General features: G+C 43.4%; 2 protein-coding genes and 1 long non-coding RNA gene across 11 annotated transcripts in view; 2 read left to right on the plus strand and 1 right to left on the minus strand.

Moving 5' to 3' along the window:
• Window positions 1–7,598, plus strand: part of LOC141573123 (uncharacterized) — a 44,762-nt gene extending 37,164 nt beyond the window's left edge. For 5 of the 6 annotated variants that reach the window (XR_012498694.1, XR_012498693.1, XR_012498692.1 and 2 more), the window contains 2 exons: window positions 214–1,975; window positions 7,427–7,598. This is a non-coding gene — a long non-coding RNA (uncharacterized LOC141573123). The remainder of the gene's footprint in view (window positions 1–213; window positions 1,976–7,426) is intronic. The other variant, XR_012498696.1, reaches the window with a different exon arrangement.
• On the minus strand, window positions 6,864–12,890 carry TIMM21 (translocase of inner mitochondrial membrane 21). The gene is made up of 6 exons (XM_019715357.2): window positions 12,063–12,890; window positions 9,455–9,517; window positions 9,261–9,358; window positions 7,675–7,748; window positions 7,481–7,586; window positions 6,864–7,383 (listed from the first exon to the last, which is right to left on the minus strand). Exons 1-6 carry the CDS (start codon window positions 12,355–12,357, stop codon window positions 7,288–7,290), a joined length of 732 nt encoding a protein of 243 aa, XP_019570916.2. The 5' UTR covers window positions 12,358–12,890; the 3' UTR covers window positions 6,864–7,287.
• The window catches only part of FBXO15 (F-box protein 15), a 43,919-nt gene continuing 34,058 nt past the window's right edge, over window positions 12,815–22,675 (plus strand). For 3 of the 4 annotated variants that reach the window (XM_074339848.1, XM_074339850.1, XM_074339851.1), the window contains exons 1-2: window positions 13,223–13,462; window positions 21,504–21,614. In XM_074339848.1, the coding sequence (XP_074195949.1) occupies window positions 13,356–13,462; window positions 21,504–21,614 (218 nt within the window). In that variant the 5' untranslated portion in view covers window positions 13,223–13,355. Of the gene's footprint in view, window positions 13,463–21,503; window positions 21,615–22,675 lie in introns of all 4 variants that reach the window. The other variant, XM_074339847.1, reaches the window with a different exon arrangement.

The following is a 22,675-nucleotide window of genomic DNA, read 5'->3' on the forward strand; positions in this document are numbered from 1 at the left end:
AGATCTCAAAGTAACAAATGGTGTCGGTACATGTTAGATATCTTATGAGGCATTTGCATGTCTGTTGTGCACTGTTTTTAACAAAAGTTCGTCACAAATTCCATGAAAAAGGGAAGAGGACAGAAAGAGGAGAGTTTGAGGCATTTTATAGTTTATCAGAAATCTCAGTATTATGATTGTACACCAGTGGAGCACTGATGAATCTTTTCTTAGGTTTGGTGGTGAATCTGGAAATAGGTGGAAAAGGGACAGAGTGCCTTAAGCGAGTCATCTGGCTGTCGGGAGAATTGGGGAAGAACCTTTCTTACGAGCGCCATGTAAACAACGGGCTGCTGGTAGCATCGCGTGCTGCACAGTGAAAACCAACATGGGGTCAAGATGCCAGTCCGACAGTCAATCGCTAAGTACGGAATATCCAACACATCTGCTTAATGCAAATGACTGTTCTGAGCTGCTTCAGTGGGAGTTTCAAGTAAATAGTTACATCATTTTCACTGTCATCAAAGAAATGGTTTACCATGAAAACATTCGTGGTAAAGTACACAAAACTCTCTCTAGGCTCAATTCAAAGCATTTACTGAGGTCCTGCTATCTATTTGATCAGAATCTTACTTCTTTTCTTTGCATTTTTGTTTTGTCATATTATGAAGTAAGTGGTTGTACAAGCTCGTTCTATAAACCATTTTTTGCTGCCATATATATAATATGTTTTATATATATTTGTTTCATGTATATATATGTTTTTCTTGTGCCAACCCTGCTCCTGGGTTGTTCCAACCCTCTAGAGGCATCAGATTACGTTATTTTGGCTATAATTTTGTCTTACTAATGCAGGGCTGCCTTGGGACTGCATCTAATTTTGCTGCCTTCTGTTTCTCCTAGCTGGCATACCAGGAACTCAGCAGCTTTCCAAGTCACTTCTGAGTAATGTGTTGCCCATGTATTAGAACTAGAGATGTTTCTAAGGCTTGGCTTTCACAAACATTTTTGAGAACCTGCTATAATACTTTCCACACACTCTGAGAACTGGAGGTGCAAAAATGAAAATGACACCTTCTTTATTTACCACCTGAAGGGAAGAGGAGAGATTCCCTGGCAGCTGCAATATATTGAAGTGCCAGCTACTGTTGAAACGCCTTCCGTACCAGCTCGTGGAATCCTTGTAAAGACCTTGAGGTCATATTGTTGTCCTCATGTGAACCACGAGGGAACTGAGCTGTGGAGAGCTAAAGAAAGGTTAGAGGCAACATTAGGTACTGGTTCAATACCCAGGATTTGAGATTCAGACAGACCTGGTGTCAAATACCCGGGTCCGAGGTCACACAAAGCAGATGTTCTTGAGCCAGTCACTGACTTTGCAGACGTTTTTGGTTGCCTCCTGAAATGTGGGCACTAAAGGATATGTCCGCGTTCTAACCCCTAGAACTTGTGGATAGTATCTTCTAAGGCCAAGGTGTGATTAATTGAGGATCTGGTGAGGATGAGTTCATCTCACGTTGTTTGCTTCAGCCTCGAACTAGCACAGCTGCGGACCTGGTCCCACGGGGTTTCAGGGTAGGGGATACGGTTCAGCCCCGGCTGTATGCACATGATGTGACTTCTTTACACGATGAGCCCAGTGTTTACCATCTCTGTGCCGACCACACTGAACAGGAAGAAACATGCTATTTTCTTAGCGGTTCTCCCTGTTTTGGGGGCATATTGTTCACATGGCTCTGTAACATGGGGAGGGTCTGGGAGGTGCGGTGGGAGGTGAACCCAGATGGGAATCAGATGAGGTCAGTTCCAGTCCCCTAGAGGGTGGTGACCCCTTGCTCTTGTTCCTTGTCAGGCAGACACAGGATATGTTAAAAGGCCCTAGAAGATTGAATGCATTGGTTCCCAAAGACCAGTAGAGCCCCACATTCCCCATTGGTAAAGCAGGAGCCCCTGGTCCACCCCACGTGGCTGCGAGGACCAAAGGAGACAATGTCTGGTAAACTTTAGGCTTCACCAATAAGGGGTCTGGGGCTGTGGGAGAACTGGCTGGTGGTTTTTGTGCCCTGTAACTGCATTGTCAATACTTATGAGCCATAAAGAATGTCTTGTGGCCCTGATTTTTCCCGTGTTTCCCCAAAAATAAGACAGGGTCTTATATTAAGGTTTGCTCCAAAAGACGCATTAGGGCTTATGTTCAGGGGATGTCATTCTGAAAAATCATGCTAGGGCTTATTTTCCAGTTAGGTCTTATTTTTGGGGAAACATGGTATGTGGAATTTTATGGAATTATGAAAATGCCACCGAGGGAAGGAGGAACCATACCCAACAAAACTGCAACTTCCACAACTGACCTGGTGAGAAAGGAGTGCGTACGTGGCCTGATGTTAAGTATTGAGACAACTCCAAGTAGCTGAGAATGTTGACTAGCAAAACACGCGTGACAGTCTTAAGGACCCATGAGTGGAAATGTTGAACGTCAAGGTATGAAAGCCTAAGCCCATGGAGTCTGACCTTGCCCAGGGTGGCTGGGGGAGGGGGAATATAAGGCAGAACATGGAGATGTGATGTTGTAATCAGGGCTCTACTGACGGGATTTAGCTTTTCAGGACAGCTGGGGTTTTAGAAAGCTACTCTTGTGCTGTGGGCAGGAAAGATTCCCTGGAGTGAAACTGGGGGGCAGAGACCTGACTGAGGAAATGATTGTATGTAACTCCCCAGCTGATAGCCGCTAGGCGCACGTAATGTGGGGAAGAGAGAAGGGGGAACAGGGAGTAGGACATGGATTAAAAACTACCATAGGAAGGAGGAAAAAAGCGTGGCCCAAACTGTAAAATTAGGTATAATTGAGGACACACAAAAACATCACTGAGAGAAACAAATGTAAGGATATTATAGTGGAGAACAAAAGCCAGTTTTCAGGTAATATCTATACACAAATGCAGAGTTTGGGGAGACAAGGATTCAATGTAACAAGCTAAATATTAATAAAGCCCAAGGCTGAGAGGCTGAAGGATACACTCAGGCCTGGAACACCCGGTAGGTGTAAGTGGTCTGCTTTTCCCCTTCTAAAATTTAGGGTACTTGGCTTGTATAAAAGTTATCACTGCATGCAGCGGTGGCTCCATGCTTTGAGGACCCTGAGGCTTAGGCAGTTTTTGGAGACTTCTGTAAAAAACGGAATAGAAAATTATGAATACAAAATTAGGTGCTGGCCTTTGGGGTCTGGGAAAGTGAGGGAGCCTGGATTCATTACCTTCTGGGTAGATCCGCCCGCGGGCAGTAGAAGGCGTGAAGTATAATAAAAGCATGAAAAGCCATGGACCCCACCTTCCCAGGGAAGAACTTGCCTGAGGACCAGCCCCATAAAGTTTACCCCCACCCCCCTCCCATCAGACTCGTTCTCCAGAATGTGGGCTTTCTTTACTTTTTTCATTGAGTTTGTCACATATGTATGTATCTCCAACTAATATATATGTATATATATATACACACACATATATATGCATATATATATTTATTTATATTATGTATTATATATACATTTATATAAATTATATATAAATTATATTTATATAAATTAAATAATTTATTGAATAATTTAAACATTAAATTTATATAAATTATATAAATTATATTTATACGAATTATTTATATTATATAAATTATATTTATATAAATTATATTTATTTATATATTTCTATATGTATTTACATATAGAAATATATATATTATTTATTTATTTCTGAACTTTATATAATGTCAAAATGCATGTATTATTTTCCCTTTTGGCTCAAAGTATTTGAGATTCCTCTCTGCTGACGCATGCAGCTGTCCTTGGTCCCTTTTCCCTCACGTTGCCTAAAGGCAGGCGGTGCATGAAATACATGCACTATCGGAAAATTTTCCTCCGTTCGAATAGTTCTGTGATGTCTTAACCTGCTCTGGCTGCTATAGCAAAAGTCTTATCACAGTCTGCGTGGCTTGTAAGCAACAGAGCTTGGTTTCTCCGTCTGGAGACTGGAAGGCTGAGATCAGGGCGCCAGCGTGGGTGGGGGGGAGCCCTTTCAGGTCGCAGGCTTCTCAAGGTGTCCTCACGGCAGAAGGGAAGAGGGAGCTCTCTGGAGTCTCGTTCATGGGACACGAATCCCACTCACGAGCACCGCACCCTCAGAACTTAATCACCCCAGAGGTCTCACCTCCTACCTCCGTCAGCTTGGGGGGTAGGATTTCAGTATGGATTTTGGAGGGACAGGACCATTAAGACCATAGTACATGCTAAGTGAAATTGTATACCACAGTATTTTGTATCAATCTCCTGGCCACACTTGCCAGTTTTTTGTGCTTATATATGTTGTAATTGGCTCCAGTGTGTGCCAGAGGTTTTTTCTTTTTTTTTTTTTTTTTTTTTTTACAGTAAACACCTACGGGAGAAAGTCCTGGGTTATGCAGCATGTACATTTTCAACTTTTTCCAAGCAAGGACAATCTAACAGGTTCCACAGTGTCCCCCCGGAGCAGAGAAGGGTTCCCTGGCGAGGGCCGGGTCTGCAGCTGCTCACCACTGGCACATCAGTAGCTCCCCTCCCCCCTCAATTGTATTCCGTGCCAATTATCTAGTGCTCCTAGAAGCTTCTGGACCTTTTCACATGCTCTTCCTTAGGCTGAGAATGTCCTCTCCTCGGTAGCCTCCTACCCACCCACCAACCTCATCTCTAGTGGCGCCTTCCTCTGAAGCCTGACTGCCCCGGCCCACTCGCTGCCCAAGCCCCGCGTGAGACCAGTGAGCAACCACATGCTGTATTTTATCTACTTGACATCCCTTGAGAACAGGGGTAGTTGCTTTTCGTTTTAGGGTTCTCTGCACGTAGCAAAGAGTCTTGACATACAGCGTGTTCTCAAGTATTTGAATTAATGCAATCTAACAGATGGGACACATTAATACTGCACTGAGTACATTATATAGTAGTATATTGAATATGACCCTAACTAGAAATCCATGAATTTTTTGGGGAACCATATCTGGATGAGAATATGGGAAATGGAAGTGATGTCATTGTCATTTACTAAATAGAAGGAAATGGTTATGAGCACTGATCAAAACGTCATGGAAGGAGGTAGATATGCTGGGGATCTCTTTGCTAAAAGCAGAAACTGACAATTTTTTTTTTTTAATTTTATTAGGGAATATTGGGGAACAGTGTGTTTGTCCAGGGCCCATCAAGTCTAGGTCATTGTCCTTCAATCTAGCTGTGGAGGGCACAGCTTAGCTCCAAGTCCAGTCGACCATTTTCAATCTTTAGCTGCAGGTGGGGGGGGGCACAGCCCACCATCCCATGTGGGAATTGAACCAGCAACCTTGTTGTTGAGCGCTCGCGCTCTAACCAGCTGAGCCATCCGGCTGCCCTGACAAATTCTTGACTTGTCTTACCAACAGTTTCTTCATTAAGGAGACAGAGAGGAAATGCTGCTCTAGGTTTAATTCTGACAAAAGGGTTCACTAATTGGGGATGATGTAACAAACGCCTTGGAAGCAGATGACAAATTCATACAAATGACAGAAGGGGATACTAGGCATGAGCAGTCAGACGTGGACCCAGATTTTAGACACAATTTCGAACACGGTAGTGAGCCCAGGGACAGATGCCAGAATTAGAATCAGAGATGCCCAAGTTGACTAGAGAAGCTCTTTTAAAAGAGATTCTGAAAAGCAGTATCAAATTCTCATCGGGAAAGAAAACAAAGGCATCTGAAAAATTGCAGTTACATTTTCCCATGGTTGTACAGAAGAACCTGAGCACAGAGATTTTTCCTTCTGGTTTTATTTCTGATTATAAAAGTAACTTGATAAGCTCCTACCTGAAAGGGGCATGGGCGTATCATCACGTGGGAGGTACATAAAGATGAAGATGGAAAAAAATTGGCCCTACGCCATAGAAACAGGGTCGGGAGGCTAAAGCCCGAGCTGCTCAGAGGCCCGTTTCCATCGAGCTGTGGCCTGAGCAGGTCTTGAGTAGGGCTGCTTTTTCGAGCAGAGAGGAAGCAGACCTCAGCCTGTGAAATGCTGACATTTCAGTCAAGGACCACGATACTGAAAATGGACATTCTACTGGCAAGGAGAGGAAAAAATGGTTAGGAGACAAAGTCCAAGAGGAGAGTTTATCCTGGAACGTAAAATGTGTTCCGTTAGGGAGACAAGCATGTCTCCTGTGGTATTTTCTGTATTTCCTAAATGTTGGCGATTTTTCATAATTAAAGAGGGAGATGGCTTTAAGAGGGGGGATAGCTTGCCTGGGTGTCCGTCTAATCTAAATCTCCTATAATTTCAACTACACATCAGAAAGTGCTCTACAGACAGTTCTGAGGGAGCAGCATTTCATGGGGGGTGCCTCAAAGCTGAAGCCACCAGAGATAAGGACATTTTAGAGCTCTCCCAGCATATACAGCACTTCACGCAGATAGCGATTACACTTTTGTAAGTTAAGGTCACTTTTCTCCAAATGCCCTGTAAATAAGTCAGATAAAATAGGGGACCCACATCCAAAAAAGGCATTACACAAACTCAGACAAAACTCAATACTTCCATGCTTCTTTTGGCAAAGTATCAGCACAAGTTCTAATAAGTGGGTGGGGACACTCCATGCGTTGCCTGACAAACATGACAGCGAGGTTGGACAAGGCGAAGGTCCCTGCACAGGCCCACGCACCGGGTGGGAACCAGGGAGGTCCACCCCACTTCACAGCACCCACTGTTCCCACTGCACACGATGCCCCCAACTGGTGGGAAACAGGAGCTCTACTGAAACTCACACGTGTACCTTCTGTAACCGTTTTGAAGGGTGTGTGTTTATCCTTTGGTTTCCTACAATTCTAAGTCAGATCCCAAAGTATACGGAAAGAAGCTGCTTCTGACAGCTTTCACATAGTCTTCATTTTATACAGCGATAGAACATAAAAAAAGCACAAAATACTGAACTCTATTTTCTTATTTACATGGTGTAACATTTTTAACAAAAATTTATTAAACCATGAGAAAAGATGCTAGTAGAGCAGAAATACTGCCCTTGATCGATGATTCAATAATATAACATAAAATGTGCTCTATTTCATGATTTTTCACTCTACCAGACATCATCTCGAATGCAGTCTGTCTAAATGCAACAACCACCCAGTTTCATTGGCTTTTATGAGTTCTCCTCTTCCCGATCTTACTCCAAATCGCCTCTGGGAGAGCCGTGAAGGTCAGCGTTGAGTGTCTGTACCATTCAACAACCCTCAAGAAACAGCATGCTTGCTGGTTCTTTTAATTCTCTTAGGTTCGATTATCTTCAATGACAATAGTTCTTCTAGGATAGGCTTCAAGTTCTACAAATATATATCGAAACTCATATTCGCCACTTTCTGGGTTCTGAAAAAGAAAAAGAATTTCAAGGTGTCATTTTTCTTTCCAGTACTTTCCGTAACGGTGCACTCAGGATTGCATCTGCCCACCACGGTCCTCACACCTCTTTCACTTCAAGATGCACTGTTCCTCGCTTCCCAGGCTCGGAGCCCTCGATGTAGAATTTCACACGCATGTGTTTCAGCCCGTCTTTTACATATTCAATAAAACTGTCAAGATAATGTAAGAACACAGGTCTAAATTCCATTCCTTTAATAATTATCCCCGAGCTTTCCAGATTCAAGCGACGTGCAGTACCTGACATGCTGCCTTCGACCACGCCTTGTCGTCTCCCCATAGCCTTTCACAGGCTCACCAAAGACACTTATAACCTGCAGAATAAAGACAATGTAGTGTTTCATAAGTGTCATTTAAAAAAATCTCCTGGGGAAGTATTTCCTGACCAACCAAGTGATTACAGAAAAAAAAAAATTTTGAGTTGTCTCAAAATGACAACTCCAATGATGGGAAAAAAGCTATTTCACAAAAATCATCCCATAAATCAACATTTCATGGGCAGAGACTGATACAGGGAACATTATGATGTTACTTGTACTTTCAGAACAGTGTAGGCTGAAACGGAGCTGTTCCTATACCCCTTAGAAAAACAAACACAATAAAACAAAGTGTTCGAATAGTTAAGTGTCTGAACATTTCCAGTGAAATTTATCAATGGGGTCTAATACTAAAAGCTATGAGACAAAAACGATTTTTTAAGTCATGAGACACAGTGAAAACAAACAAACAAGTAATAAGGTTCTATTTAAAACAAGCCAGATCCAGAGATGGGAATCAATTATTCCCAATGGGAAAACTCACAATGAAGTGGAAATGTAATTTTTATTGAATTCAAACTGCAAACATTTTGGAACCTTTAAAAAAACAAACAAATTTGATATCAACTCAAACAAATATTGCCTCAAGCCTATAAAACTTTTCTTATTTTGTGTTGGGCATTTTTAGTGTCATATTTTTCAGGCATAAATAAAAAGGAATCATGTGTAAGATGAGAGATATTTAAGAACTGTGTGGCTGAAACAAATGGAAAACCTTTTTAAATAATTTAATAGATTAAACACCTCAGGACGTTAGGGTTTTCTATTTTTAAGCAGGCACAGTGCTTGGCAAAGAATAGGCCCTTTGTACATGTTGACAAGATTGAGTTGTTCAAGTTCAATTATGATTTGTCGAGCTCTTTTAGGCAGCAAATTCAGCTATGACTTTAATAACATCCCATTCTTTGCGTTTATTCTGTGTACTTTGTTTTGTTCAAAATGCTCAAGCTCTAGGAAAGGCTGAGTTTGTGAGTAACGTGGCAACTCTTCATCCTTTCAGAGATGCGTCCTAACATTTAATTATGCTACGACTTGCATTATTTTAATGTCTTTAAGTGTCAGTTTCCCCTTCTGCAAATGGGATACTAGCAGTACTTGTCACAAATGGTTTTTGTGAGATTTAATGAAGATGATGCACTGAAACGCGGAGTAGTCCTTGGCTGACAATATGCTCTCAGTAAGAATGACTATTGTGACCATGAGGTCACAAATCAGGTTTTTAAAAGAAGACTAGACACTGATCACAGGGGTGTAGTACTCTGGAACATTCTGGTCCACCACTTATTATCTCTGACAACTAATGAAACGACTCTCTTGTACAATTAAGAAGAAAACACCCTGACACGCACCTCTGGACAAAGCGCTAATGCCACAGTCAGAAATCAGCCATTCCATGTGGTTTAATAAACTTCACCAGACAGAACCAGTATGTGAGTTCGGCCCACTTCCCCCAACCCGATATTTTCTCCCTAATATCAGAGTTTGTGCAACTCAGTCTTGGCGACTCACCTCAGGATGTGACCTGCATTTTTCTAAGGCTTTCCCATATATCTTGTTAGGACTGGATGAAGAAAAAAGTTCTTTGAAAAGTGCATAAAACAAGCCACCTGAAAGTCACAGAAAAAACAGATCAAGCAAAGCCAGAGTGAGACAAACACTAAGTAAAAAGGTATCTGGGGTATTATACTTGCTGTGTTTTCAACCTGTAATGCTGATTCCAACAAGCACCACTATCAAGTAGGTAAAATCTCTTCCAGCTTCTTTCACTAGAAAGAGAAAACACCAGTGAGTCACACGTGTGGGACACAGGCGGGACCCTTCAGCATTTGTAGTAGGTGAGCTGTGGACTCAAGACCCAATGAGTGGGACCTCCCTGTGAACCAGAACCAAATCAGAAACAGTATTGCATCTAAGAGGGGATGGCAGAGAGTGCTCGTCTTAAAGGCCTAAAGATACAGGGTGGTGGGCCCGTCACATTCCCATGTAATTCTCCAGTCTTCTCTTACAAAAACCAGAAGACAGACCCAGAGGATGAGGGGGCCACTGCAAATTGAACCAAGCAGTAACCCCACACAGACGGTAACTTTACGGACGTTCATTAGCACAGCCTCATGGTCTCGGCCATTGATGTGGAGAATGCATTCTTTTCCACTTCTACGGAGAAGGAACAATACTAATTTGTAGTAACATGAAACAGATACCAGCAGTGTATATTTATGGTTTTGCCCAGGATTTGCCAAATCTCCCACCCTGTCATAACATAGTTTTAAGTGACCTGGACATTCTGGATCTGGGATGTCCAATACAGTAGCACACGCCACACGTGACTATTTCAGCTTACTGTTAAAAGTAACCTAACTTTCAGTTAACTTAAAATGAAATAAAACGTGAGTTCCTCCGCACTAGCACCATTTTACGTGCTGTCGCCACAGGGGGCTGGCCGTGACCATATGGAGACAGCTCACGCACGATCATTCCCATCACTGCACAAGGTCTTATTGGGACTGTGCTTCCTGCGTGCTCTGCAGAACACATCTGTCCACTTGATGCCATCATGTCAGTCAAGAGTGGAGAGTAACGAGGGGCGCATGTCGGGAAGCTGATGAGTCACGTGCACTCCATGTGTTGGGGAACGAACCCAACGAAGGTTAGCAAAGCTCAGGAATGCACCGTGTGGGCACTGGGACCCCCATCCCATGGCGGACACTGCACCCTGTTCGTTCCACCCCACCACGTGACACAGCCTCTTCCAACCAGGAAGCAACACAGTCCACACTAGGGGATACTGCTCCCATCCATTCACCTTTTTAAAAAATGGTATTGTTTTTAAAGTTAACTGAAATGAAAAATGATGTTTGCCAATAAAGTTGTTAACATCCCAAACTGTTAAATTCAATATTAAGAGTTTGTAACAAAAAGGGACAGACATAGTCTTAGCTGATACCACCCATTCACTCTTGAATGGTGTGCAGATCAGACAGGGCTGAGTGGCAGGCCCTGCCCCACTGTAAGCAGCACTGTCGCTGGAGCCAGATCACCTGACACATGCTGTTTGACACCTCTGTGCCTCTGACCTCAGTTGGTTCGTGCTGAACTTTTAATCATCCCTCAAAACCCTGTGCAGGCTATTAGGAATGAAAAAAGTAGATTATATTTTTGACATAGTCACCAGATTACAAAAACAGTTAGTAAGGTACAATTACATTTTTGTTAAAATTGTTAAAAAGTATGTGCATGAAATGACAGAAATTAAAATATTAACAATAGTCATCCCTGCGTGGTACAAGCATGGGTGTCTGAATTGCTTTCTTTGCTTCCTTTTTACTTTTCTTTTTCCTAGAAATTATTTGTGAAATGAACAAATAAATCAAAATGCTTTATCTCATTTGTGGAAACTTCTGACTTTCCCTGACAAAATTGCATTTAACCTTTCCTATCGTATAGTTCTTTATAGTTGTGTCTGTGATGCACGTGGCACATGAAGGGATGCTTTGGACATCTTTAACTCCGTAGTACAGACTCCAACTCAGTCTCTGGGCACATGGCAGCCACTCAAGAGAAGTATTTGTGTTGAACTTCATGACTTAACCCCTATGATGACTCAATAATCTCTCTTTTGTATTTATTCTATCCAATTACCCTTTATCATTATGCTCTCAAGTACTCTTTCTTTGTTGCACAACTAATCTTTTTTTTCACCATTTGTTTTCACTCTGTATCTGTTTTCTTCCCAATTAAGTGGTAAATTATTTGTTTAGGATTTCTTTGGCACACCCATTACCATCTGTTCAAATCCTAAGCATGGAGAAAATGGAAGCTCAAGAAATACTCGTGAATGGTTGTCCCACCCAGCACTGGCCTGGATATTAGAAAACTGAGATTACGGATATTTCCGTTTAATTTTCAGTTGTGTGAAACTGGGGAAGTGTGTCTCATACACGAGCGTACTAAAGTGTGAAGGAGTGAATGTGAGATTCAAATGGACGAAATAACATCTTGGCAATCCACTTGTCTATAAGGTATTAAACAATGGTTTTATATGTCTGTTTCCACACCAAAACTAATAAAAGTTGAGAAAAATTTTCTAGATATAATTCAACAGTTATATCAAAATCAACTTTCAAATCTGAGTTCAAATCTATGAAGGAAATTGAAGACCTGCATTCTCTGATTCTAAACTATGTTGAGCGGTTCTGCCTTTAATTTGCGTGCATTTCCCCCCCATTTTTATCACCGAATTTCTATAAAACGGCCTTGGCAGCTCTTGTCACGTCTGTTGACAGACTGATCAATACCGGATTTCCCTGTTACCTTTCTGGGACGCTGAGACGGCGGGTTCCCCTCTCGGACTGTGCACAGACACGTGTTTGCTGCTGTCGTCCTTGTCGCTCTGTGGGCTCTGTCCCTGCGTCCAGATGGTTTTCGGGCCGCCGCCTAAGGTGCATCTAGGTCGCACCGCTTTTTCCTGCCGGTGCAGCCGTCGCACACTGGGCTCAGTCTTCAAGCAGGATTTACTAAGTACAAAGTGCGGCAAAAACAACCGCTTCCCGGAGGACCTGTGCAGCTTCTCCGTATACTGAACAGCTCGTAGGAAAGTACAAATCATGTTCACAGAAACCCGCTCCGTTTAGGGACAGTGCGAACTACAATGAGCAAAGCTTCACTACCCACTACACACCCAGCCGGACGTGCATTCAAGTGCACACATTCACACCTGTAATTCTGCACGGCGTGTTCTGCAAAAACGTGAGCTCCAGCAGCCTGTATTAAGATGACAAGTCCGCCTCCCCTTCTCTCAGATCCTCTTCTCACTGGAGTTAAAGTGTTTTGATTACCTTCTACGCTGACATTCACACTCTCCCCGCCATACCTTTGCAAAGCAACTTGGGAAATCCCTTAGAGTGCTGGTAATAGTAGTTTGAGGACGGCGCTTGTCCCAGAATTGCTGCAGCTGGAAAGGCACAAGGACTACAACTCCCACAGTGCAAGGCGGCCACAGCGCGCGGCTCCCAGACAAACCTGCGCGGTCCGCCTAGGCATGCGCGGCGCTTAGCTGGCAGGGAGGCGGGGCCGTCTGCGTGGCTGAGTGGCGCTCTAGGCACAGCGTAGTTGAAGAAGGATTTGCAAAAGTCACATTAGCAGTTGCAAACCGCCTGTTCTTGGGGTCCCCTGGAGAGGACTGTGTAAAGGGGGAAATTCCAGGGCCTGATTGCGGCTACGCCACTCCTTATGGGCAAATGATGTCGCCTTTGCATTTCAGTTTCTTTCCAAGGAAGGGAGACTATGTAGTGCCGACTAGTCTAGAGCCATCATCACGTGGGGCGAGACCAGGCCCCACGCTGCCCACACAGGCGTTACAAGCTCTAAGCTGCTAACCTGCTGCGCAGCGTTCTCCAGGCCTTGCGTGAGAAAAAGCCAGGCCCCAGAAGTTTCCAGAACCGCTGGTGCAGCGGGAGGCTAGGCCGCAGCATCAAAGGGCCCCGCCTCCTCCCGGCCCTGCCTGCGCGCACGCGGGGCGGCCGCGGGCGGCGTCGGTGGGCGTGGCCTGGGCCGCTTGCCCTTTTCTCCCGCCTTCGCGCAGCGCCGCCTTCCCGCCGGGTCTCCATGGCGACTGGACGCGGCCGGCTCCTGCTGCAGCACTGGCTCGGCCTCCAGGCGCGGCGCCTGCCGCTTGGCGGCGTCGGCGCGGCCCCCGGGCGCGGCGGGTTCAGGTGACTGTCGGGGGCCGCGGGTGGGGTCCGCCTGGCGGGGGTGCGCGACTGGGGAGCCCCCACGAGGGAAGCCCCTCACTCCTCCCGCCCTTTCCCTTTATGTTCATTGGTCGGGCTCGGGCGTGTCGCTCGGGGCGCTTTTGTGTGGGGCAAGGTCTGGAAGTCTCTTCTACTTGGAAACGTGGGGTTATCCCCAGTCATACAAATAGAGCCGTGTCTCGGGGAGATGTTCTTTCTGCTTCCGCTCGGTTAGTAGGCACTGGGGGTAAAGCCCCTCCACCCTCGGGCTTCGCCTCGCGGAGACCCCGCCGCCTGGATGCGCTCCACCTGCGGAGACAGGTGCACGTTCGCCGCTGCACCTGCCGCTCCTGGAAGGGCATGGCTTTCCGAAAGCGTCCCCGAAGCTGCTTCCTTACTCTGAGACCCGGAGTCACCTTTTGTCTTTTTAATGACTGTGTAACTTCGAGCAGTAGAATCTACCTACTCAGGCAAACGTTATGATTTTCTTACCCTCCCACGATTCGACGGAGGACACAGCCCCCTAGGCAGACCCCTCCGGCAGGCGGGTGGTCTGGGAGCGCCCCCTCCTGGGGGGCACTTTGCACTTGGACTCAAGGGCAAGTCTGCGTTTCTAAGCAAACACGGAGGGACGGCTCTAGACGGCGCTCCCTTGGTGCTTGGCTCCAGATCCTGTTCTGCCAGTCTTCCCGTTCAAGTGCTGGGGCTGAGATGTTCTTGTCGCCTCCACTTCTTCTGGGGACCCTGGAGCTGAAAAGGGGGCCTCCCCAACAGGGAGACAAGGCGACTTCGCGGAGTGAGATGGCGAAGGGGCAGCGAGCAGGAGGCTGCAGCTGCTTTCCAGAAAGATCTTTAGCTTAACGCTCAAGGGTAATGGCTCCTTTCACAGAGCGAATGATCCAGTATGTCGGAAATATCAACGTGCTGTCATGGTGTCTTATTCAGTCCCTTTCCCTGTTCCTAGCTCTGGACCCATCCCAGTTAGCTCACCAGTAGAGGGTAATGCTAAGCACAGTATGCACGCTTGAGGATTATCTTTTTGCTTGTAAGTCTTCTTGATTTATAGACATAAAAGGTCACGCATGTTGTGCCTTCTAATATACCACATGACTTATTATTTGTTTTTCCCCTGAATCTCCAGGACTATGTCCCATGTCCGTTCTACGCTTCCATCACCTCACTTACCCTGGTTTCAGAAGCAGGGCCCTGTCCCTTAGTGCAATGATAATAGTTGGTTCTTAAGTGAATATCTGTAATGCTAGATACACCACAAGCCTTGTGACAAACAAAATGGTGACAGTGCCTGCAAAAGTTCTATTAAGTAGGAGAGAAAGACAAATTTAAACAGGGAACTTGAAATCAATTTGCCACTATTACTAAAATTAGTCTTTATCATTCTCAGTGGGAAGCAGAATGATTTTTATATGATGAATTTTTTGTTACTTTGTAAGTTGACTGAACTTTCTGGTGAAATGATGTAATTAGAGGGCCTGGCCTTATGCCTGGCAGGGAGCCTGCATGTCAGCCTGTGTTTTGGTGATACATACATCTTTTTGGTAAAGAAATGTCAGGTGCTAAGAATGATATGGTCTAAATAGGCAACTATTTTTAATGTTTCAATGCAGAAAGACTAGATGTTAATATGGAATCAACGGTTCCCTTTTAAATGCAATGTGAATAAATATAAGCTCTAAGAAATATAGCAGAAAGCATATCAAGTCAGCTTAATTTCTACTTGGCCTAATTTCTTTGATTTAGCAGGTATTAAAAGGCCCAGGAAGTAGTTTTTTTTTGTTTGTTTGTTTTTTGGTGTCCCCCACTATGGTTTAATAAATTGGTATTCTTTTTTTTTTTTTTAAATAAGTTGGTATTCTTTTTTTCTTCTGGATCTGGTGGGGATTTATTTATTTATTTATTTTTAAATTCGTTTCAGGTGTACAAAACAATGCACTAATTAGACATTTCACCCCTTACAAAGAGATAACCCCCCATCCCCAAATCTATTGCCCCGCTGACATCGTATATATCTATTACAATTCCATTGATTCTATTCCCTATGCTGTACTCCATATCCCGTGACTGTAAATGTTACATTATAGTTGGCATACAGTATTATTCAACTTCAGCTTCAGGTATACAGTGCAGTGGTCAAGCATCTACACTGTCCATGAAGTGGTCTTCCTAATAACACATGTGCCCAACTGACACCCTACAAAATCTTTTCAACGTTATTGATTATATTCCCCAAACTGTTTTTCATATCCCTGTGGCAATATTGTAGTTACCAATGTATGCTGTCTAATCCCTTCCCTTTCTTCCTCATCCCCATCCCCTTCCCATCTAGCAACCATCAGTTTTTGCTCTATATCTCTGAGACTATTTCTGTTTACTTTGCTCATGTATTCAGACCTTTAGATTCCACATATAAGTTAGATCATATGGTATTTGTCTTTCTCTGACTGACTTATTTCACTTGGTATAATGTTCTCTAGGTTCATCCATATCGTTGCAAATGGTAAGATTTCATTCTTCTTTATACCTGAGTAATGCTCCATTGTATAAATGTACCACAGTTTCTTAATCCAGTTGTCTACCAAGGTGCATTTTGGTTTCCAAGTTTTGGCTATTGTAGGAAATAGATTTTTAAAATATTGAACTTACTCAAAGCTGTCAGGTAAAATGTGTAGCTTGGAAAAAAAAATGTTTGTAAACTAAATCTCATCTTACTAATTATATCAGCTAAATGTGCACTTTATAGACATGAAGAGCTGCATGAGGACAGGCATGGAACTTACTGATGTGTTACTTGGGTGGCCCTTAAAAATGTGCCTTTAGTTTATGGAGAAATGGAGATGTGCTTTCAGTAGCCCCCAAGCCGTGCTGATGAGCTATGTGACATAGTAATACGTTAGAAAGCTCTGGAAGCAAGCAGGAGGTGAGGGGCTCTTGGCTCTCGGCCTCCAGCTTGGGACCTCACACAAGTCACTGTAATTGCCTACTTAGCGCCTTAGTCTTCTGTGAAATGAGGGAATTATGAGATCTATTTTAATTGTGGAAAAACAAACAGCAACATACGGGCTGTACTTCTCAAGCGGAGAGGTGCCAATGGGCAGGGAACACATGGAGCGTCTTCCCCACATGGAAAGTGAGTGCAGTGGCTTGGGGGGCAAGTGTTCCGTAGTTTAACTGGTAAGCAGTATAATCCCTTTTTATAATGAGATAAACACAGATAAGTTATCTGGTAGAAGACAACATTTGCATTGAATTTTAAGATCAAATAAGAGACGTCTAAGAAGGTTTGCACTTTCTGCAGGCTGTGCCCCTAGATCTCGGAGGGCCTGGTGCCCCAGGATACTGTGAGTGCCTCTGGAACCCCTGCTCCAGCTGAAAGGATTGTGCTCAGAAACTCATTCCAAACCTTCTTGTCTATGGGATTCTCAGTTTTGAAATTAAAACAACAGTCCCCCTCACAATTTATTACGTATTCAGTATATGAAATATTAGAAAATAAACAGAGTTCTGTCCTTTCAACCCCTCCAGCCTGCATTTAAAGGCAGCCAACACCACCAACCCTTGTGATCCTGTGAATCACGTGTATTACCAGTTAACACCTATTGTCTTTCCTGCCTGACCTCTTTTCTTTGTATGTATGCTTTCACTTTTTCTGTTAAGAGAAAAATACAAAAATAAGATCATGTATAAATGTATAGTGATTTAACCTGCTTTACCAATTGATATATTGTTAATTTGGCAGATATTTATTGAGTGACTGCCTTCTGCATGCCAGGTGTGTTGAAGAATTAGCAGTGAATAAAACTCACGCAGAATACCTGCCAGTATGGAGCTTACGTTCCAGTGAGAGCAAACAAGGGAGCTGGTTAAAACGTGTGGTGTTGGATGGTGACATGTGCTAAGGAGAAAAAGGGAAGGGGCATAAAGCGTGTGTGTGTGTGTGTGTGTGTGTGTGTGTGTGTGTGTGTGTGTGTGAATGTGTGATGGACTGGAGTTTTACAGCATGGCCAGAAGTTCTCAGTGAGTTGGCATTGGAATGAGTGCCTGAAGGCGGTGAGGGATCAAGTTATACAGACGTCTGGAAGACATCATGGACTTGTTTCAGATGCTTCCCCCTGTGTTAAAACTGCATTTTCACTGGCTGAACATCGGTAGCTGTATGCGGGCCATGCAACTTAGCCAATCTCTGCACCATTTCTAGTATTTTTTGTCCCAGCACACAACTTTGAGATAGACATTCTTGAGTGATGTCATAGGGCACATTTTGTTGCCTTAAGTTATATTTCTAGAAGTGAAATCCCTGGTGTAAAAAATGTACATGCTTTTTAAAGTCTTGACATACATCTCCAGACTTGGCTTTTTATATGAAACGTACCAAATTCTGCTCCCAGCCATGAATGAGAATGCCTGTTTATCTGCAATACCTAGCACGAGTCCTTAGCATTTATTTGGTCTTTGCTAGTTTGCTAGATTGAAACTGATCAATACACATTAACTTACTTTTATTCATTTCCCTTGGAAAGGGCTAAGGTAATAGTTTTTATTTTTTGGCATCTTTTGACTGAAGAAATACATAATGGCAAAAAACTTATCAATTTAGTAATGCTTTTGAATAAATTATTTTTGATTAACTACAATGGTATTCACTAATTAAACAAAATTGTTTAAAAAATTAGAGACATTCCTTCGTCTTCATACAATGTGTGTATAAACTTTTTGGCATGACCCTTCACACTTGCAGGATTGACAGGACACCAGTTGGAAACTCCTTAGAGATATTGTTGTTTGATGGGGGAGCAATAGAAATTCCTTTTACGTAAGTCTTACGTGTTAGAAATCTTTGTCAACTGAGAGTATTTTGTCTTTCAGTATGTGATACAGGTTAATATAGAACTTATAAGAATAGTTAATCACTTAAAATAAGAAGTGCTTTTGATCATTTTAAAATGTACCATACGGTTTCCCTTATATGTGGAATCTAACAAAACAAAACAAAAACAGACTCATAGAAACAGATCAAAGGTATGGTTACTAGAAGGGTGGGGGTGGGGATGGGTGAAAAAGGGAAGGGGAATATAGTCAATAACATTGTGATAAGTTTGCACGGTGACGTCAATATGATTACTAGAATTAGTGGGGAGATCACATTGTAAGGTATAAAAATATTGACTTACCATGTTTTGCCACGTATAGTGCACTACCGTGTACAATGTGCACCCAATTTTTTGGCCCAAACTTTCAGGGGGAAAAAATCTTTCATTTTAATTTGTTAATTCAAATTTTTATTTGTTTACATTTAGGTACTTGTTTTTTTTGTATTAAAAAGAATTTTAGCATTTATTTTTTAACACATTACGGTACAAGAAATGTAACAAATAATTACAAAACACAAGAACAGATACAAGGTAGAAGAAATTTTATGCACCTGTAACAAATTTACGCATCATAGCAGGCCAAGAACTCCGTCGTTGCAGGTTCATCGTAAGTTCAACAAAACCGATTGTCCATATGCCAGAGTATTATTTTTCATACGGATATTGTTATTGATTTCTAGAGTTACACTTTTTAACTCATACACATAAATAAAAGAACTAAAAACATTTATATAGATACGGAATTAGTACTACCCATGTATAATGAGCATCCTTATTTTTCCCTCACAAATTTGGGTAAAATAGTGTGGATTATACATGGCAAAATACGGTGTTATACTCCTGAAACTAATATAATATTGTATACCAACTATACTGACATAAAACATTTTTCAAAAATGTATACTTTAAAAAAGTGTATATCATGTTGAATACTGTACCCCATCCCCCAAATTTTGTCCACCCAGAACCTCAGGATGTAACTTTATTTGGAAATAGAGTCTTTGCAGATGTAATTAGGGAAGATGAGGTCATACTGGATTGGAGTGGGTCCTAAATCCAATCTGACTGATGTCCGTATGAGAAGAGATCCAAGGACATACGGGGAAGATGGAGCAGAGATTGGAGTGATGCTGCCACAAGCTAAAGAGCGCCAAGGGTTATTGGCAGCCACAGAGCTAGGAGGCGGCCAGGAAGGGTTCTTCCTTGGAACCTGTCAAGGGAGGATGGCCGTCCCAGCGCCTTGAGTTTGGACCTTTGGCTCCAGGACTGTGAGACAATAAATTTCTGTTGTTTTAAGCCACCTAGTTTGAAGTACTTTGTTAAGGCAGCTCTTGGAAAGTAACACAATTAGGAAATTGTATTTTACCTCTGATGACTGTGTGAGAGCCAGGTCAGTGGAGTTGAAGCTTTCCTGCCATGGAAATCCTTGCTTAAAATTTTTTTCAACGGAAGTACAAAAATATATAGCGCAGGGGGAGTTCTCTGATTAAAGGCAGAGCGGGCATTGCTAAATTTTCCAGATTAGCATCCTGCTGCCCTCTCTCCCTCTCCTTCCTGGTCTGCGGAGCAGATGGAAGACCACTGGGTCAGCCCAACGGCTCTGTGTTTCCCAAGTACACCTTGGTTTGAAAGTCAGATAAGACCGAAGCACACCAAGTGCCTTTCGCTGAAGCTGGAATGGAGAGGCTGGGTGCTCAGCGGTTTTGACCTTGGTGAATTTGTTACCCTCCAGGATCTGGAGAGGTTTCCGGTGTTTAGCCTCCTGAATTGGGATGCCGGCTAAAGCTTATCGAGGGCTTGCCATGTGCCAGCCATTGTGCTTGTTTTTGAAGAGAAAAATATATCGAGGGGAGAGAAATTTGGTCTCTGGCTGCTCAGAAGCACATGGGCAACGTCAGGTAATTTGAATGCTTGCTGACAGGTGTCCCTCTTGTGCCTGTCTCTGCAGTAGGCATCAGGCTATGCCGAGTCCCTGGACGACACTCCCCGTGGCTCCTACCTGCTGTGGTGCTGGGGCTGAGGCCATCGTGTGCTCAGGGCGGTCCATGAGGATGAAAATCCTTCAGCTTCTAGAAAGATTATTGCCCTACCTTCCAAGTTCTTGGGACCCCTCATTTTTGTCCCCAATGATCACCCATATCCTCTTTGAGCGTTAGTCCAAATATGCCCAGGGAGTCAGCTTGGTGGAAAAAGCTGATGGTGGTTAAACGCTTGGTGAACAAAGTACATACCCGAGCAATGAGGCTGGTGATCTGAGCACGTAGATAAGTGCAGTCTGGCTTGTAGTCCCGTAAGCAGCGTGCTGGCGGGAGGAGGGTCAGCAACTGATGTGTGTGGGGTAAAGAGGCCACTTCACCTCTTCCAAGAGGAAGAGCACATCCCCCAGCAGCTCTGCAGGCTGCCTCCTAGAAGCGGGAGGCTCTGGGCTCAGGACTTCCTGCGTGTTTCAGAGCCCTATCCACCTGTCACTGAGTTGATTTTGAGGACTGATTTTAAGCAATTATTTTGGGAACTTCTGAAAAGTACCGATTGTATAAAATATATACCATTTCATCACATCTTAAAAGCCATTGATTATAAGATTCACATTTTATGTACCACTAAAATAAAAAAAGAAGATGAACAATTAAAGTATATATTCCATTGAATGTGAGCTGTTAAAATGTGGGAAAATTTATGGATGAGTGTTTGGTACTTCGGTGGCTGTGAGTTGGGACCTGTGAGTCGGGGCCAGTCATCGTCCCAGAGGTCAGCAGAGTCGTGGATCGTGTTGGCAGTTCCGGCTCATAAATCTAGGGTTTTAAATTTTTTTAAATTTACTGATGTTATCTTTGTTAGGTTCCTGGTATGGTGCTGAAACTGGCCAGTCGATACATTTTATCTTTTCCCCTTTTGCTTTCATTAAACACATTTTATAGCACCTCTGATTCTGACAGCCTATAAGATGACACGTGTTAAATCTTAGCTTTAACACATCCGAGTAAGTCCAGTTTTTAGGCTCGTGACTCATCTCCCTTCCTTCCGGCCTTCCTCATTGAATAATTTTTGGAGATTACGAATCCTTTAAAGTTTTGTAGTGGGGAATGGATGGTTCACCTTTCGTTACAGTAACTTGAATTTTCCATGTTTACTTTCAGAAAGGGAGCCGGGGTGGAATTTGCTGCCGGCTGGACGATGCTGAAGCAGGATGCCAGGTGCGGAAGGAAGTGTGAGGGACCCTCTGCTGCCTGCGCTGTGTCCCTGGATGGGTAAGTAGCAGAGGTCTCCTGCCAGCCTTTGGGGGGCTCTAGAAATGGAATTATTAGAGCAAGTTACAATGCTGCGTGCAGCAGGCTGCCATTTGGAGCTCTCCAAGAATAGACTTGTGTAGGAAGAATGCACGACACGGTGTTTTATGAGTCATCAGCCTGTCACCACCATCATCATTAGACCAACTTTATGAAGCGAAACTTCTAAAAGTGACAAGTAAATTTAATTTTCCTTTTAAAAAAATGTTCTTCAGTTACTCACTTTCCAGTGGATAAGAACCCTCCCTTGGAAAAGGAGCAAGAAGATGAAAGTATCTTCTTCTGAAAGCTCAGGAGGTGTCTGAATGTCTTAGCTTGAAGTATTTTGGGAACCCATTTGGCCATGGCAAGATTCTGTACAGTGACCCCAGCAACGAGATCTGTAGAATCTTGTTTTTCTTTAAATGACTGTATGAAATGGCTGCTGTCTCGCCTGTGGATTCATTCTGTAACATGCCGATGGGGCGCCGCTGTGTGCTGAGCGCTGTGTGGAGCCTGCAAGCTGGGCATCACCATAGACATTTCACAGTGGAGGAAGGAGGCTCACGTAGTCTGCAGGTGGCAACATTCAGATGAAAATGGAAGTTGCCTGCTTTCAAGTTTTGGGCTATTAGTACTCTATCATAACTAGCTCAGCTAACAGTGTACATACTTTTAGCGTGTTTTTAAAAAGAAATGAAAAGCCAAAAAAGATCTAATTGAGGACATCATTTAAGCTATAAACCCTATACTCTGGGAATAGAAACTACCGTGTAGTAATATGATATGAGAAAGAGAACAAATGTCAGTTCAGTTAATCCATCCATGGAATTCAAGGACCGTCTGTGTACCGGGTTCTGTGCTTGGAGCTGGGACACAAATGGTGAGCCACTCACGTGTTCTCATGGTGCTTCCAGTCCAGTGGGGGAGACGGATTAAAGAAAATAACTAATTATAAACTGGGATACGTGCTTTCAAGGAAAGAAATAGACTTTGTGATGCAGAATAACGGGGAGAATGGTAAAAAAAAGCTGTCTCTAGGA

The sequence above is a fragment of the Rhinolophus sinicus genome, linkage group LG09 (assembly GCF_036562045.2).
Source record: "Rhinolophus sinicus isolate RSC01 linkage group LG09, ASM3656204v1, whole genome shotgun sequence".
In the NCBI taxonomy this organism is placed as follows: domain Eukaryota; kingdom Metazoa; phylum Chordata; class Mammalia; order Chiroptera; family Rhinolophidae; genus Rhinolophus; species Rhinolophus sinicus.